This window comes from Hemiscyllium ocellatum, chromosome 32, assembly GCF_020745735.1.
Source record: "Hemiscyllium ocellatum isolate sHemOce1 chromosome 32, sHemOce1.pat.X.cur, whole genome shotgun sequence".
NCBI lineage: Eukaryota > Metazoa > Chordata > Chondrichthyes > Orectolobiformes > Hemiscylliidae > Hemiscyllium > Hemiscyllium ocellatum.
The window spans coordinates 8,702,910-8,718,183 of record NC_083432.1 but is presented as its reverse complement, the minus strand read 5'-3'; the positions used below and the strand labels follow the sequence as shown (position 1 = coordinate 8,718,183).

Genomic DNA, 15,274 nt, shown 5'->3' with positions numbered 1-15,274 from the left:
TTCTTTTTTTCTCTCAGCACAGGGCATTTCCAAAGTGATTGAAAAAGTAGGGGAGGGCACAGGGATCAACTCAAAATGGATCCGAGGGGGAAATAAAACAGTTCACACCCCACAGTGCCCACCTCTCCCTATAAACCTCGAGAGTCTTGGTAGACACTGCATGCTCCTTCTCCAGGAATATCTGGGCTCTGACATAACCACAGAAGAGGGTCAGACAATCAGCCCTAATGACACTCTCCATGGCCCACTGCCCGGATCTGTTTATGGCCGATTTGGCCAGGACAGGAGCAGGCCCATGAAGAGGTCCTCTGATCTAGCCTACTCCCTCCACACCGAGTGCCCAAAGACCAGGAGCGTGGGGTGGAAGTGCAACTAAAAACATAAAAGAAGGTTCTGGAGGAAAACAAAAAGGGAGTGCAGATGCTCACACTCCAGCAGACGCTGGTGATGAGAGTTGAAAAGCATGGCAGATCAAACAGCATCCAAGGGGCAGGACAGTTGATGTTTCAAGTGTAAATCCTTCCCAACACACCACCCTTTTGACTCCTGTTTATATTTTTTTTCTTTTTGCGGTCAGGACAGCCTACCCACTTTCTGGCTTCACTAACCACCCTCAGCACCTTCCGACCACCTCTGGGGCAACACTTCTGTGTTTTTTTAACGTTTTTTTAAATTAATCCCCACACTACCGCCTAACTGCGGTAGTGCTTTTTTTTTCCCCAGCACCCATAGTTGTGTGTGCAGGTGTGAGACACAGTGAGAGACACAAAGTGCACGAATCTTTATTCAATTTCCACCACCAGGAAGATAGGAAAACACCCGGGTGGCCAGTGACATTCCTGTTCTTTTTTTTTATTTTTTTACACTACCGCCTAACTGCGGTAGTGGTTATTTTTCCCCCAGCACCCATGGTGTGTGTGTGTGCAGGTGTGAGACACAGTGAGAGACACAAAGTGCACAAATCTTTATTTAATTTCCACCACCAGGAAAAACATTCCTGTTCTTTTTTTTCTTTTTTTCCAAGTGATAGATAAACACCCGAGTGGCCAGTGACAAGCAGTGCCCTTCATTCCCCTTTTTCTTTTTTTTTGTTTTTTTTTATTTTAGGAAAACACCCGAGTGGCCTTTGACAAGCAGTGCCCTTCACATCAAAGGGACTCTCCTATTTATTATTTTTTTTTTATCTTTTCCCCCACACTACCGCCTAACTGCGGTAGTGCTTATTTTTATCCCCAGCACCCATGGTGTGTGTGTGCAGGTGTGAGACACAGTGAGAGACATAAAGTGTACAAATCTTTATTCAATTTCCACCACCAGGAAAAACATTCCTGTTCTTATCTGATTGCCGGGCCTCCCTGACTGGACTACATTAACAGCCCCAATCAGGGAAATGATAATCTATGATATCCACTTAGCTGACCTCGTTACAATCACCACTCCCTTCCCACTCTGAGTCTGAGGAGGTAGGCGGGTTCTTTTTCTTTTGTTCCTCTGGGGTGTTTTAGCACCCTGTCAGGTTCTTCCAACTCTGCCTCTGGTATGGACAGTGTGTAATACACAGTAGCTCCTATCTTGTGCCTAGAGTGTCTCAGAAGAAATTCAATCTCTTCTTCAGGCACCAGAGATGCTGAGGCAGTGACACCTGCTGTGCCCATCTCAGATGCAAAGTTATCTTTAACATTTGATGGAAACGGAGAGCCTATGTGTTCTGGAACAGTCAGAGAAGCTATTGAGAAACCAGCACATTTTGTTCCTGCACTGTTTGCAAGTTTGCAGCTTTCATATGGTCCACATGCTTGTTCAGGACTGTCACAACGATGGAACTTTATACATCACATGCAGGGTTATTCCCATGGTTTCTACACCAAACTTGAAGCCCCACCATGGGACTGGTTCCATCCTCACACAGGATTGTCATTTTGCAGTCTTCCCTCAACCCACACCAAATTGCTTAATATTTGCAGAATTTTCCATACCCCTTCAACCTAGGATTTCTTGCTTCCAGGATTACCAGACCACTCCTCCCCCAGAATACTTTAGTTTAGGCTTAATGCCATTTCAGCACCGATTGTGATCAGTCATAGTGATTGGTGAGCATTGTGTGAGCACTGCCCACTGAAATCTTTGTGAATTTCAGGCCTGCCAATGACTGTTATCAGCATCTTTACATTGTTCACTCATCCTATCTGATAGCTGGTCATTTACACAATAATTACACAATGGCTATCAGAGAAATTCTGGAAGGGAATGGTATCAATATTGAAAATGAATGATGTGAAGAGGTCAAATTGGAGTGAATAGACTGTAGAAGATTAAATAGTATTTTCATTGACAATAATAATCCCAAGTCCCAACCTACAACACAGTCAGCACTGTTTCTCTGCTTGGCATTCCAAGATGACAAATTTCAATTAATTATTCATTCCTGGGATGTGAGCATGATTTACAAATTCTGAATTAATTGTCCGTCTCTACCTGCCATTGAAGTAAGCAGCTTTCTTGAAGCATTGCAGTCCATAATGAGTTGGGAGACCACCATGCTGTATAGGAAGGAATACCAGGATTTTGACCCAGCAACAGAAAATGAACAACGATGTATTTCTGGGTCAAGAATTCGAGTGGCTTGGAGGGGAACCCGAAGGTGATGGTGCACCCACATATCTGCTGCTCTTGTTCTTCTGGATCATGAGCTGGCTCATGGGTTTAAAAGATACTGTTGAAGGGGACTTGGTGAATTGCTGCAGTGTATCTTGTAGATTTTATACACCGCTTGTCATGATGCTAAAGGTTTATTGTTCACCAGAGTGTAATGCAGCATAAAATCTACTATTGTTATGAGCTAAAAATTGTTTGAAAACTTCTGAAGCCATGAAAATTGTTGTTTAAATCTCTGTTTTTCTAACTGCTTGTCATTACTCTACAGCCTTCCCCAGGAGTAACTCAGATCCAGGCCCTGGGAGTAGAAATCATTGTCACCTTCCAGCTTGTCATGTGTGTATTGACCATATCACACCAGGAAAACAACTTTGAAGGGTCTGCACATGTGGCCCTTGGAGCATCTGTGACCCTTGGACATTTAGTGGCAGTAAGAATTATATATTTTCTATTTTTACTCTTGACAGAGTCACAGTTGATTTTTGTGAATGGAATGTTTAGTTTCTCAATTCCACCAGCACGGTACAACAAACCCTTGGCACGAAGCAGCCAGGGCAGAGAACAGACTGTGGAGAATATGAGCTTGGGCAGCTCCAGTGTGGGTGGAACACAGCAATGGGTGTTACACACACCCCACAAAAACAGAAATTGCTGGACAAATTGCTGTTACATGGGTAAACTCTCCGAAGCATGGGAAATTAATAAGGGGGACGTTTGTTCCTTTGAATTTGTGACAGTCATAAAAGTGAGTGTTTTATATCTGAATATTTTATTAATTTGCAATGTGGGTTTCTGTCTGTACTACCTTCAGTGAGTTCCAGGTGCCCAACATCTGCTGGAGCAAATGTCCTCTCTAACTCCCCTCTAATTGTTCTACTTTCTTCCCTGGTTAGTGACCTCGTGAAGGGAAGTAACTTCTTCCTGTCCATTGTATCCATCAGAATTATGTCACTTCAATTAAATCTCCCATCAGTCTCCTGTATACCAAAGAAAATATTCCTAACCGAACACTCTTTCGTCATTGCTGAAATTCTCTATTCTTGGCAACATCCTAGCAAGCCTTCTCTATACTCTCTCCATTCTGACCATATACTTCCTATGACATGGTGAACTGAACAAAGCACTCATCTGACACATTTTTTTATATAATTCCAGTCCAACTTGCATCCCGTGTGCCTTCCTGTCATCTTACCGACCTGTCCTGCTAACCTCAGGGATCTGTGGACCAGCACATGAGAATTTCCTGCTCCTCACACTTCATCGAATCCCTACAGTGTGGAAACAGGTCATTTAGCCCAACAAATCCACATCCCACACAGACCCATTCCCCCATCCTATCACTCTACATTTATCCCTGACTAATGCACCAAACCTACACACCCTGAACACTCTGAATTAGCATGGCCAATTCACCTAACCTGCACAACCTGGACAGTGGGAGGAAACGGGAGCACCCAGAAGAAACCCACACAGACACGGAGAGAATATGCAAACACCACATAGACAGTCGCCCAAGGCTAGAATTGAACCTGGGTCCCTGACACTGCAAGGCAGCAGTGCTAGCCACTGAGTCACTGCACCATCCATTAGAGTTCCTTCTCAGAATTTGACCATTTATTGTGAATTTCTTTGTCTTGACTTTCCTTCCCCAATGCATTGCCTCAAAGTTCTCTGAATTGGATTCTATCTGGTGATTTTCTCCTTACCTAATTACTCCACCAATATTTTGGAGAAGTATTTCCAGAATTATCCTGGATACCGCCTGGTACACGGAAATATAAACACAGGGAAAGGTTTGAAAATTTGAGGCCATTTCCATGGTTATGGAGGAATGGGAATTTGAGCAATAGATATGTGATGACAGATAGAAGCAAATAGTTCCAGTATTTGTGGCCTAAGAGCACAGAGCTCCAAGGATAGGCTAAGGTTTAGAGTAAAGCACATGAGAAACTTTATCACAAGGAGTCACAGGCAAAGAATATAGACTTAGAGAAAGCTGAAGACCATTGATGTCATCCTGTCTCTGCTGTTCTTAAACCCCTCCGGGAGCCTTGCCCAGAGTCCCACCCCAGATTAGCACTGCTCAGCCACTGTACCACCCCCTGATAACCTCAGGCATAGTTCTTCCCCACCACCAGAAAAGCTCCATCCAGATACAATCCCTTCCCTGCCAGGCACAACCCTACTCAGAAACAAAAACAGAAGTTGCTATAGAAGCTCAGCACGTCTGGCAGCACCTGGGGAGAGAAATCTGAGTTTGTTAACCTCAGTCCAGTGACCCTTCCTCAGCCCTATTCAGGCACTGGCCCTTAGACATCGTCCATCCTTGCAGGGACAGCTCTGTCCAGGAACAACTGTACACCTGACAAATCTCTCATCAGCATTCTTCACTTTAAATAATTTAACACTTTAAATAAATTATCTTTAAATAATTTATTTCCAGGCTTCCTCAGAGTTTAGGCTCATCATTCAGTTTGCTGCCTGAAGAGTGATTTGTATATGTCTGCCTTTGAATCTCATGATCCTAGTTGTGAAAACTCTGTTGGAAATGCCTGAGTCGTTCAAATGCACAAATTTTTCATTTATCCAAGGCTCCTGTTTCTGCTCCATTAATTGCAGCAACCTTTTCAAACACAGGATTTCAGCTCCTTTAGCACAAGAATGCAATCTGGATCTGGTATAGTACAGATTTCTCTTAAAACGTCTCTGTGTTCTGGCCTGTTAAAGGTCTGGTAGTCCCTCACTCTGCTGTTGTACACTGTTTGCAGATTGGATTTACTGGGTGCAGCATGAATCCTGCCCGATCCTTGGGGCCAGCTGTCATTACAACAAACTTCAGCCAACATTGGGTAAGTGAAGTGTCTTCAGCCTCAGCCCAGCCCAATCCTTCCTTCATGAAGATGTGAATTAAACATGATGGTGGAAACTGCACTGTTTCACAGATCAGCACAATTGGTGAAAACATTACTGTCCATTAATTCCACCTCATAGTCTTATAGGTGTTCACATCACAGAAGGCCATTCAGTGTCTGCACCAATCAATAAAGATCTGACTAACTAATCCCTTTTTCCAGTTTTGGCCCATATCCCAAAATGCAGTGGGTACCAGACTGCCATCACTCTCTGAGTGAAATAATTTCTTCTCTACTCTCTTCTTAGCCTTCTGCCTGTTACCTTAAATCCACATCCTCTAGATATTAACCACTCTACTAATGGAAAAAAATGTCTTTCTATCGACCATGTTAATGACTCACATAATTGTATACACCTCTATCAACCCTTGTTGCTCCAATGAAAACAACCTCATCCTATTCAGTCTTCTCTATAACTCAGACTCTCTATTCCATGCAGCATCCTGATAAATATTCTCTGCATCCTCAACTGCAACCAATCTGTCCTGTAATGTTCTAACCAGAATCGCACACAATACTTCAGTTGTGGCCTAACTAGGACTAAAATAGTATCCTTCTTATAGTCATAGAGCATGGAAGCAGACCCTGCAGTTCAACACATCTGCACCAAAATTAATCCGAAATTAATCTAGTCCTATTTGTCACCATTTGACCCATATCCCTCTAAACCTTTCCTGTTCATATACTCATCCAGATGCCTTTTAAATGTTGTAATTGTACCAGCCCCCACCACTTCATCTGGCAGCTCATACCATATACGCACCACCCTCTGTGTGAAAAAGATGCCCCTTAGGTCCATTTTAAGTCTTTCCCTTCTCACCCTAAATCTATGCCCTCTAGTTCTGGACTTGCCCATCTCAGGGCTGCCAACTTCATCAAAGACCCATCCCACCCTGATAATATTCTCCTACAACCTCTTCCGTTAGGCAGGAGATACATAAGCTTGAACACATGCACCAACAGGTTCAGGAACAGCTTCTTTCCCTGCAATTATTAACTGATGAATGGATTCTCTAACTTCAAATAATGTCAGTCTTGCTTTTGTGCTTCTCCTGTTTAGTAATCTGAATGCCTCATTCTGTCTAATCACCCTTTGATCTCTGTGCTCTTATTTGCTATGATCTGCCTGCACTGCTCACAAAACAAAGCTTTTCATTGTATTTAGGTACATGTGACTACAACAAATTAAATTAAATAAAACCAAATCATGCCAGTATCTGGCAGTGACCTTTATTTGGGATAATTCCTCTCGCTTCCCATAATAATATAGTGTTCTCTATCGTGATCTGGTCCAGAAAGGTTTCAGTTCTGGTTGGGATGGCCCTTTGGTTCGCTTCATCACCACCAGCTGGTTTAGTTTTGCCAGGACCAGATCTGTTTGTATCCACAGTCGGATATTGTCAGTGGTATCCAGAAAGTTTGAAACACAAAAGACTCTCCCAGTGGAGGCACTACCAGTAGTGTATCTGCCAACAAGAGATGGCTCAAGGCATCAGCTTTTGCTCCTTGGTCTCCCAGATATTGATCCAACTTGTAATTGTATGTGCTTAGAATAAGAGCCATCCCCCCGCAACTGAATTCAACCTGAAGCATTGGGTAGAACTGCCTTGTCCTCTTTGAGTTACCCTTGCAGGGATTTGTGGTCTGTTACAATTTTACATCCCTAAAGGTATTGGTGGAACTTCCTCACGCTAAAGATGACTGCCAAACCTTCCTTCACTATCTGAGCATTTTTGCACTCTGCATCAGCCAAAGTCCAGGAAGCCTGCACTATTGAGTGTTCCTCTCCATTGGGCCACCGGTGAGCCAACACTACCCTGATACCATACGGGGGAGGCATCACACGTCAGCACCAGATCTCGTTTCATTTTGTGATGTCAAAGGTGTCATCTACGTATTGGACCCAGATTTTTGGTTTGATGGTTTATTCTAGTCTTTGCATTACCACTTCTGTTATGAATCCTGATAGTGGAGATCCCATGGGTGTGCCATTGGTTTGTTTGTAGATTATGTTGTTGAAGGTGAAATGGGTGGTGAGGCACAGGTCCACTAGCTTCATGATGTTTTCGTTGTTAATATGATTAATGGTGATTGGGGTGTGTGTGATGGTCTCTTCTAAAAGTGTGGTAAGTGTTTCCTTTGCCAGGTCAATGTTGATGGAGGTGAACAGTGCTGTTATGTCGAATAAGATCATTGTTGCATCTTCTTTTATTTTGGTGTTTTTGATGATTTTTAGGAATTCCTGGGTGGAGTGGGTGGAGTGCTGTGACTCTTCTACTAGGTATTTCAGTCTTGCGTGTAGTTCTTTGGCCGGTCTGTAAGTTGGTGTTCTAGGTAGTGAGACTATGGATCTCACTTTAAGTCCTTCTTCATCCATTCTTGATATTGCCTGACCTGCTGTGCTTTTCCAGCACCACACTCTCGATTCTGTACAGTTCTGGTAGCCCTGTTATAGAAAGGATGGTATTAAGCTGGAGAGGATTCTGAGGAGATTTACCAGGATGTTGCCAGCAATGGAGGATTTGGGATATAAAAATAAATTGGAAAGGCAGGGACTTTTTTTACTGGAGCTTGGGAGGTTGAGAGATGACCTTATAAAATCATGACGGGGTCAGATAAAGTTAAAGATATCTTTTCCCTGCGGTGGGAGATTTCAAGACTAGAGGGTATATTTTTAAAGTGACGGGAGAAAGATTTAAAAAATTCATGAGGGGCAATTTATTTAGAGAGTGGTTCATGTGTGAAATGAACTTCCAGAAAAAGTGGTGGATGTGGCTACAGTTAGAATGTTTAAAAGACATTTAGTTAAGTACATGAATAAGAAATGTTTTCAGGAATATGGGCCAAGTGGGAGTAGTTGAGTTTAAGATTATGGTCAGCAGGAACTGGTTGGAATGAAGGGTCTGTTTCCATGCTGTATGACTCTATGCAAGGTGACCCTGGCTCCTTTGAGAGTCTGAGACTTTCCGCGCATTTCGTTGAGATTTCGCTCAGCCAGCCATATTCTAATCACAAAATGGTGAGTCTATCAAGGTGTATCTTTCTCAACAAATTTCACCCCATCAGCAAAGCCCCAAAATGAAGCCAAGCCTTGGCCAAATGGATAATGTTTTCTTCAGGATCCCAGCTGGCTAGCTATTGTGGTTGCTGCTCGTATGCAGATTCAAGACAGGAAAAGAGTCCCACTCGACCTAAATTGAGTAAGAGAATTCATAGGTAATATCTAGGAGAGTGCACACCCTGGAAAGTCCACCTAAATCTAGTTAAATCACTTAGCAACAAATCAAAGCCAATTAAAATAAACGTTTGGTTAAATGGTGACCCAGTTGTCAGGAGGTTGATACCACCACGACCATTCAGTGATCGCAGAACCAGTCTTTAACAAAATTCACTCTGGACTCCAACCCTTTAGTTTGCACAAAACCTCGGTTAGACTGAGAACGTATACTAGGAACCTTCACAGATTAAGGTTACAACTTCAGTTCTGGTCTCTTGTGAGAAGCAACTGTTTCAGTTCCCACTAATTGTAATAAAGGGTAAAGTCCAAGCTTGATGGGGCGATATTCACCATGAAATATTCACCATGATTGCTCAATATATTTCAATTAGAAAATGGTTATCTGTATGAAGACCTAATTAGATACCTATACATTTATCAGGAAGGTTTAGGGACTATCAAAGGAGTCAAGAACATCTTGCATGTTGACCAGGAAGCAGTTCAGTGAGTCTGTAAGGCCCAGCCTGCGCCATTTGCCTTGTGGACAAAATTAGGGCCAGAAACCAGGAGACTGGAAAGCGAGGAAGTGATCAAAGCAGTGCAGATTGTGGAATGGGCAGCATCAGTCATACAGATTGTAAAGCCTGACCACTCAGTTCCCCTTCGTGGGGATTTTAATCAAACAGTAAACCTCTTCTCATAACCGGGTAAATACCCAATCCTTCACACAGAGGATTTTTATGCAAAGCTAATGGAGGGGCTGTCCTTCATGAAGCTGTATAAAAGCCATGTGTATTTGCAGTTGCAATTAGATGAAGACTCCTGAGGAAGTGGTGGATGTGAATACAATTATGTTTTGACTGGACCTTTATATCCTCTAGATGTCCTTCTTACTTTTTGCTGGAGCTCATTTTAGACCGAAAGGAGACATAAAAATTTATACCATTCAAAGATGTATTTAATGCTGTCAAAGTGAAAGTTCCTTGTCACACTTTATGTTCTAGTCACTGTATCTAGCACTGATCTTGTTGATGCGTTCTGTCATTGCCAGTGCTGCTGTGATCTCTTTCCGTGTTGAATTAGGGCGTGATTGGGAATTGACTCTTTTTTTTACTTGATTAGGACATTTGACATGCTGACAAATTTTCTTAGCCATCTATTTGGCTTCTCTTTTGGATGAGAATATTGGAGGAATGGTTACTAAGTTCGTGGATGGCCCCAAAATTGGCAGCATAGTAGACAGTGAAGAAGGTTTCTAAGATTAAAAAGGGATCGTGATCAAATGGGTCAAGGAGTTGAAAAATGGCAGATGGAGTTCAATCTGGATAAATGTGAGGAACTGCATTAGTTACAACAAACAAGGGTAGAGCTTATACAATTAATGGTAGGACCTAGTGTAGTGCCATAGAACAGAGCGACCTGCGGTGCAGGTGCTTAATTCTTTAAAGTTTGCATCACGTATAGACAGGGTGGTTAAAAAGGCATTTAGCACGCTTGCCTTCATTGTTCAGTCCTTTGAGACTGGGAGTTGGGACATTAAGTTAAGGTTGTGTAGGGCATTGGTGAAGCTTCTTCTGGAGTACTGTGTCCAATTCTGGTCACTCAGTTATAGGAAGGATATTATTAAGGTGGCGAGGTTTCAGAAGAGATCTACCAGGATGTTGTTAAGTATAGAAGGTTTGAGTTATAAAGAAGGGCTGGAGAGGCTGGGACATTTTTCTCTGGAGCGGAGGAGGTTAACAGGTGACCTAATAGAAATTTATAAAGTAATGAGAGGTGTAGATAGAGTTGATGGTAATTGTCTTTTCCCGAAGATGGGGAATTTTAAGAATAGGGGACACATCTTTCAGGAGAGAAGAGAGAGCTTTAAAAAATAAATAACGCAATTTATTTACAAAGAGAGTGGTTTGCCTGTGGAATGAAATTCCTGAGAAAGTGATGGATGCAGGTACAATAGATACATGAATTGGAAAGGTTTGAAGGGATGTGGGCCTGGAACAGGCAGGTGGAACTAGTTTACTTTGGGTTATGATTGGCATCAACTGGTTGAACCAAGGGGTCTGTTTCCACGCTGTATGACTCTATGACTCTTTCACTATGATACAGTTTAATCAGTCAGTAACATCAACGGCTTATTTCCTTCCAAAACTTAGACCTCTCTTTCAAGATTTCCCTTTGGATCTGTTAATGCTTTACCTGGGACCGTGTGGAAGAGGGAATGAAGGTAAGAGAAATGAGGGTCAGTTGGGTGAGAGGATAAGGACAAAGGGGTGAAGATGAAGGGTGATGGTTGGGGTGGAGCAGTGAAGGGATAGTGAGGACAAGGAGTGACAGGTTAGGTAGAGCTGGATTTAAAGTGGTCAGATAGGATGCTGATTGCCTTGGGAACATCAGGCCGACATATTTTGGGAAAGCCTTTTAACCTGCTTGAGAGGACATGGCTCACCTTGGGCCTAACACAGGAGATCCCTGCTCCACATGACTTAGTCCTGAAACTGTACAATCCCAGCTGCTGGAAATCTTGAGAAAGAGGTCGGATAGTGACTTTGGGATCGTCCCATCTCCTGATTCCCACCTCCCATATGAAAATCCAATCCCAAATGTCAATCATATTATCATCTGGTCGATGATAAAATCCTAATTTTGGCTTCACAGAGAGCTGACTAAGTCCCTGCCAAAGGAGCTGACTCGACCCCCAATAACCTTCTCAGATTCAACTCTCAAATTTAAAGTCACATCCCACTTCCAACCTTTCCCTGCTCAAAGTGTGGACTAATTCAGGGCCATGATGTGAGTGATTAGGATTGGCCAAGGTAACTCTCTCTCAGTTGAGAAGAATGGATCACATTAGAGAATCCCTATATTGTGGAAGCAGGCCATTCATCCCATTGAGTCGATACCTCCCCTCTGAACAGCATCCCACCTGGACCGATCCCCCTATCCTATTCCTGTAAACTTGCATTTCCAATGGCTAATTCACCTGGCCTCCACATCCTTGAACATTATGGGCAATTTAGCATGGCCAATCCACTTGACCTGCACATCTTTGGACTGTAGGAGGAAACCAGAACACCTGGAGGAAACTCACATAGACACAGGGAAAATGTGCACAGTCTCCCAAGGCTGGAATCAAACCCAGATCCCTGGCACTGTGAGGCAGAAGTACTGCCCTGCATTGTCCCCTCATTCTTCAGCTTGTCATGGGCAAAGTAGCAATTGCCTCTTTGAGACTTATCAATAATCATACAACTTCCACCAAAGAATTAAACTGCTGCAGTTTTGCACACAGAAGATTGTTAACTTCAGGATGTTTTATTTATCGTTTTGCACTGACCAGCTCAGATCACAGGCTGCAACTTGAGAAATTAAATTGCATCTGTTGTGTCGTTGCAGATTTTTTGGGTGGGACCCATGCTCGGTGGAGTCTTGGCTGTGATCGTGTACAACTTATTGTTGAGGGCAAAGAGGATCAGGTGCAGAGACTGTCTGAAGTCACTGAGCACTGAGCACAAGGGGGAATTCAACATGGAATCAAAATCCTCAACATAAAACCGGAAAACAGAGCTGCTGCACTGCAAACCAATTATGTGGCTATAACTGCACTGCCTGATGGCAATATCATATAGAAACTTTAGCACCTTTTCGTCATCATTACATTGTTAAAATCAGTCACTTATGTAAATAAATATCAGATCTTTGATGTTCTGTATTTACACATCTATTTAAGTATTGATGCCAAATTTTGTCAAAGATTCTTTTTTCTTATACCAATCAGGACAATTCGAGAAAAATCCAAATTAAAAATAAAACAGCACTTATACTTAATGAGAGATAGTTGGTTGCCAAATGGACCCTTGTTGGTAGGGGCCTTGCTGTGGAGAATGCACTAGTTAATGATGGCTGGTGGTGGGCGGCACAGTGGTTAGCACTGCTGCTTCACAGCGCCTGAGACCTGGGTTCAATTCCCGACTCAGGCGACTGACTGTGTGGAGTTTGCACGTTCTCCACGTGTCTGCGTGGGTTTCCTCCGGTGCTCCGGTTTCCTCCCACAGTCCAAAGATGTGCAGGTCAGGTGAATTGGCCATGCTAAATTGCCCATAGTGTCAGGTAAGGGGTAAATGTAAGGGTATGGATGGGTTGCGCTTCGGCGGTGTGGACTTGTTGGGCTAAAGGGCCTGTTTCCACACTGTAAATGATCTAATCTAATCTAAACTGCCAAGCTTTGTTTAAATTTTGTTGACTCTGATTGGTCAAAGCATTTCAGTGAGAAATGAATCAGAAAATGACTGGTAACTATTGTGTTGAGTGGAAACAGGTGCAATGCTCTTCCTCTGCAAAGACCAGAGTCTTGTGTATTACTATATCTCTTGACAGATCAGAGTTAGACTGCCTTGTTCAAAATGTAATCAAATTTTGATAATTAGCAACAAACCATCAAATCTCTTGTACAATATAGATGTTGTTTTCCATTTACTTCTGTTTTTCTCGTGAGCGGATATAATGAGTGCAAGATCTTTGACGAAATCTGTTTTTTTCTCACCAGTATTCAAGTTCTTTACTGTCAAACAATTACTTATATTTAACAAAAATAGAAATTGCCGGAAAAGCTTAGCAGGTCTGGCAGCATCTGTGGAGAGAAATCAAAGTTAATATTTTGGGGCTGAGTTACCCTTCCTCAGAATCTCCATCAGTTCTGAGGAAGGGTCACTCGACATGAAACATTAACTCTGTTGTCTCTCCACAGATGCTGCCAGACCTGCTGAGCTTTTCTAGCATTTCTGTTTTCATTTCTGATTTACAGCATCTGTAGTTCTTTCAGTTTTTACTTATATTTAAATCGTGCTCAAGTAAGTGGTATTTCTCTGCTGTGTTTAACAAATGTGGTGATTGGGGACAGAGATGTATTGCGGTAACATTCTGCTATTTCACAAGAACATGAAATGAAATAAAGTGTCAATCACAGGAGTTCAGTTGTTCAATAACTCAATGCGACCAGCAAATGACCCAAGTAGCTCACTGGCCATTGACTAATGGATCCAATCAAATGTAACCTTACATTTGACAGATCAGGTTGTACAATGAGACAATGAGACAAATGAGATAAAGAAAAGACCCAACATTATTCTCACAGGATAGCAACATCAAACTGAGCAACTTGGAATACAGCGTACTGTTCTGGTCACCACATTACCAGAAGGATGTGGATGCTTTGGAGACGGTGCAGAGGAGGTTCACCAGGATGTTGCCTGGTATGGAGGGCACTAGCTATGAAGAAAGGTTGAGTAGATTAGGATTATTTTCATTAGTAAGATGGAGGTTACTACTGGGGGCCTGATTAAGGTCTACAAAATCATGAGATATATAGACAGGGCAGATAGCAAGAAGCTTTTTCCCAGAGTGGGGGACTGAATTACTAGGGGTCACGAGTTCAAGGGGAAAGGGGAAAAGTTTAAGGGAGATATGTGTGGAAAGTTCTTTATGCAGAGTGGTGGGTACCTGGAATGCCAGCAAAGATGTAGAGACAGGCATGATAGCATCATTTAAGATGTATCGAGACAGATACATGAATGGACAGGGAACAGAGGGATACAGGCAACAGGTTTAGATGGAGGATCTGGATTGGCGCAGACTTGGAGGGCCGAAGGGCCTGTTCCTGTACTTTAATGTTCTTTGTTCTTTGTTTGCAACACCACAGCCAATATGCACAATCTGCATCATGGAAACAGGCCAGATCGCATCCTTCATCAAAATCTCGACTGATGTTCAATGTCAACTGTTTGCATTGCAGTAACCACCATCCCAAGTTCATGATGTCTACTTAGTAAAGGTGCAGGGGAACACCATTACCTGCAAGTGTGAAATCAAGCCACACATCTTGCCATCTCTTCATTGTCATAGTCAAAATCTTGGTAGTCCCTTCCCAACAGTAGAGTGTATCCACACAAGCTGCAGTGATTCAATCTCACAGTCACATCCACAAGGGTGATTTTAGTGAGAAGAAACAAATACAGGTCTAGTCACTGCTGCCTACAACCTGTGGATGAATTAAACAGAAAGGAGAATGCATTCAAACTGCTGATCAAGGTTTTGGCTAGAACCAAGCAGGCTGAAAATAGACATTGTTGGGGGAGCGATGCTATTTGTCACAGGTCTTTTATTGATTGATGCCATGTTGAGTTCAGGTCTCTTATTGATTGAGAGTTCAGAGTTCAGGTCTTTAATGAATTGATGCCATGCTGAGTTCACGTCAAAGAGAAAGCAAAGTATTCATGCTTGGACTTCAAAGTAACACCTTTATTATTAATTAAACAAAATTATTTAGGTACAATAACAGACCTCTTGTTACATTAGAGAGTGTTCACATCCATGTGCTCCTGAGAGAACATTGCCAGAAATGGTCCTCTCAGTCTCCCAGTGAACTCTGGGTGCGGTGGGGCTGGTGATGGTGGTGGCAGGGTTGGGGTGGGGAAAAGGGGCATTTGTTGTCAAG

General features: G+C 42.7%; 1 protein-coding gene across 1 annotated transcript in view; it reads left to right on the top strand.

Annotated features, from left to right (window-relative positions):
• The window catches only part of LOC132830741 (aquaporin FA-CHIP-like), a 30,013-nt gene extending 17,680 nt beyond the window's left edge, over positions 1–12,333 (top strand). The window contains exons 2-4 of the mRNA XM_060848579.1: positions 2,924–3,085; positions 5,424–5,504; positions 12,178–12,333. Of these exons, the coding sequence (XP_060704562.1) occupies positions 2,924–3,085; positions 5,424–5,504; positions 12,178–12,333 (399 nt within the window). The remainder of the gene's footprint in view (positions 1–2,923; positions 3,086–5,423; positions 5,505–12,177) is intronic.
• Positions 12,334–15,274: the final 2,941 nt, after the last annotated feature.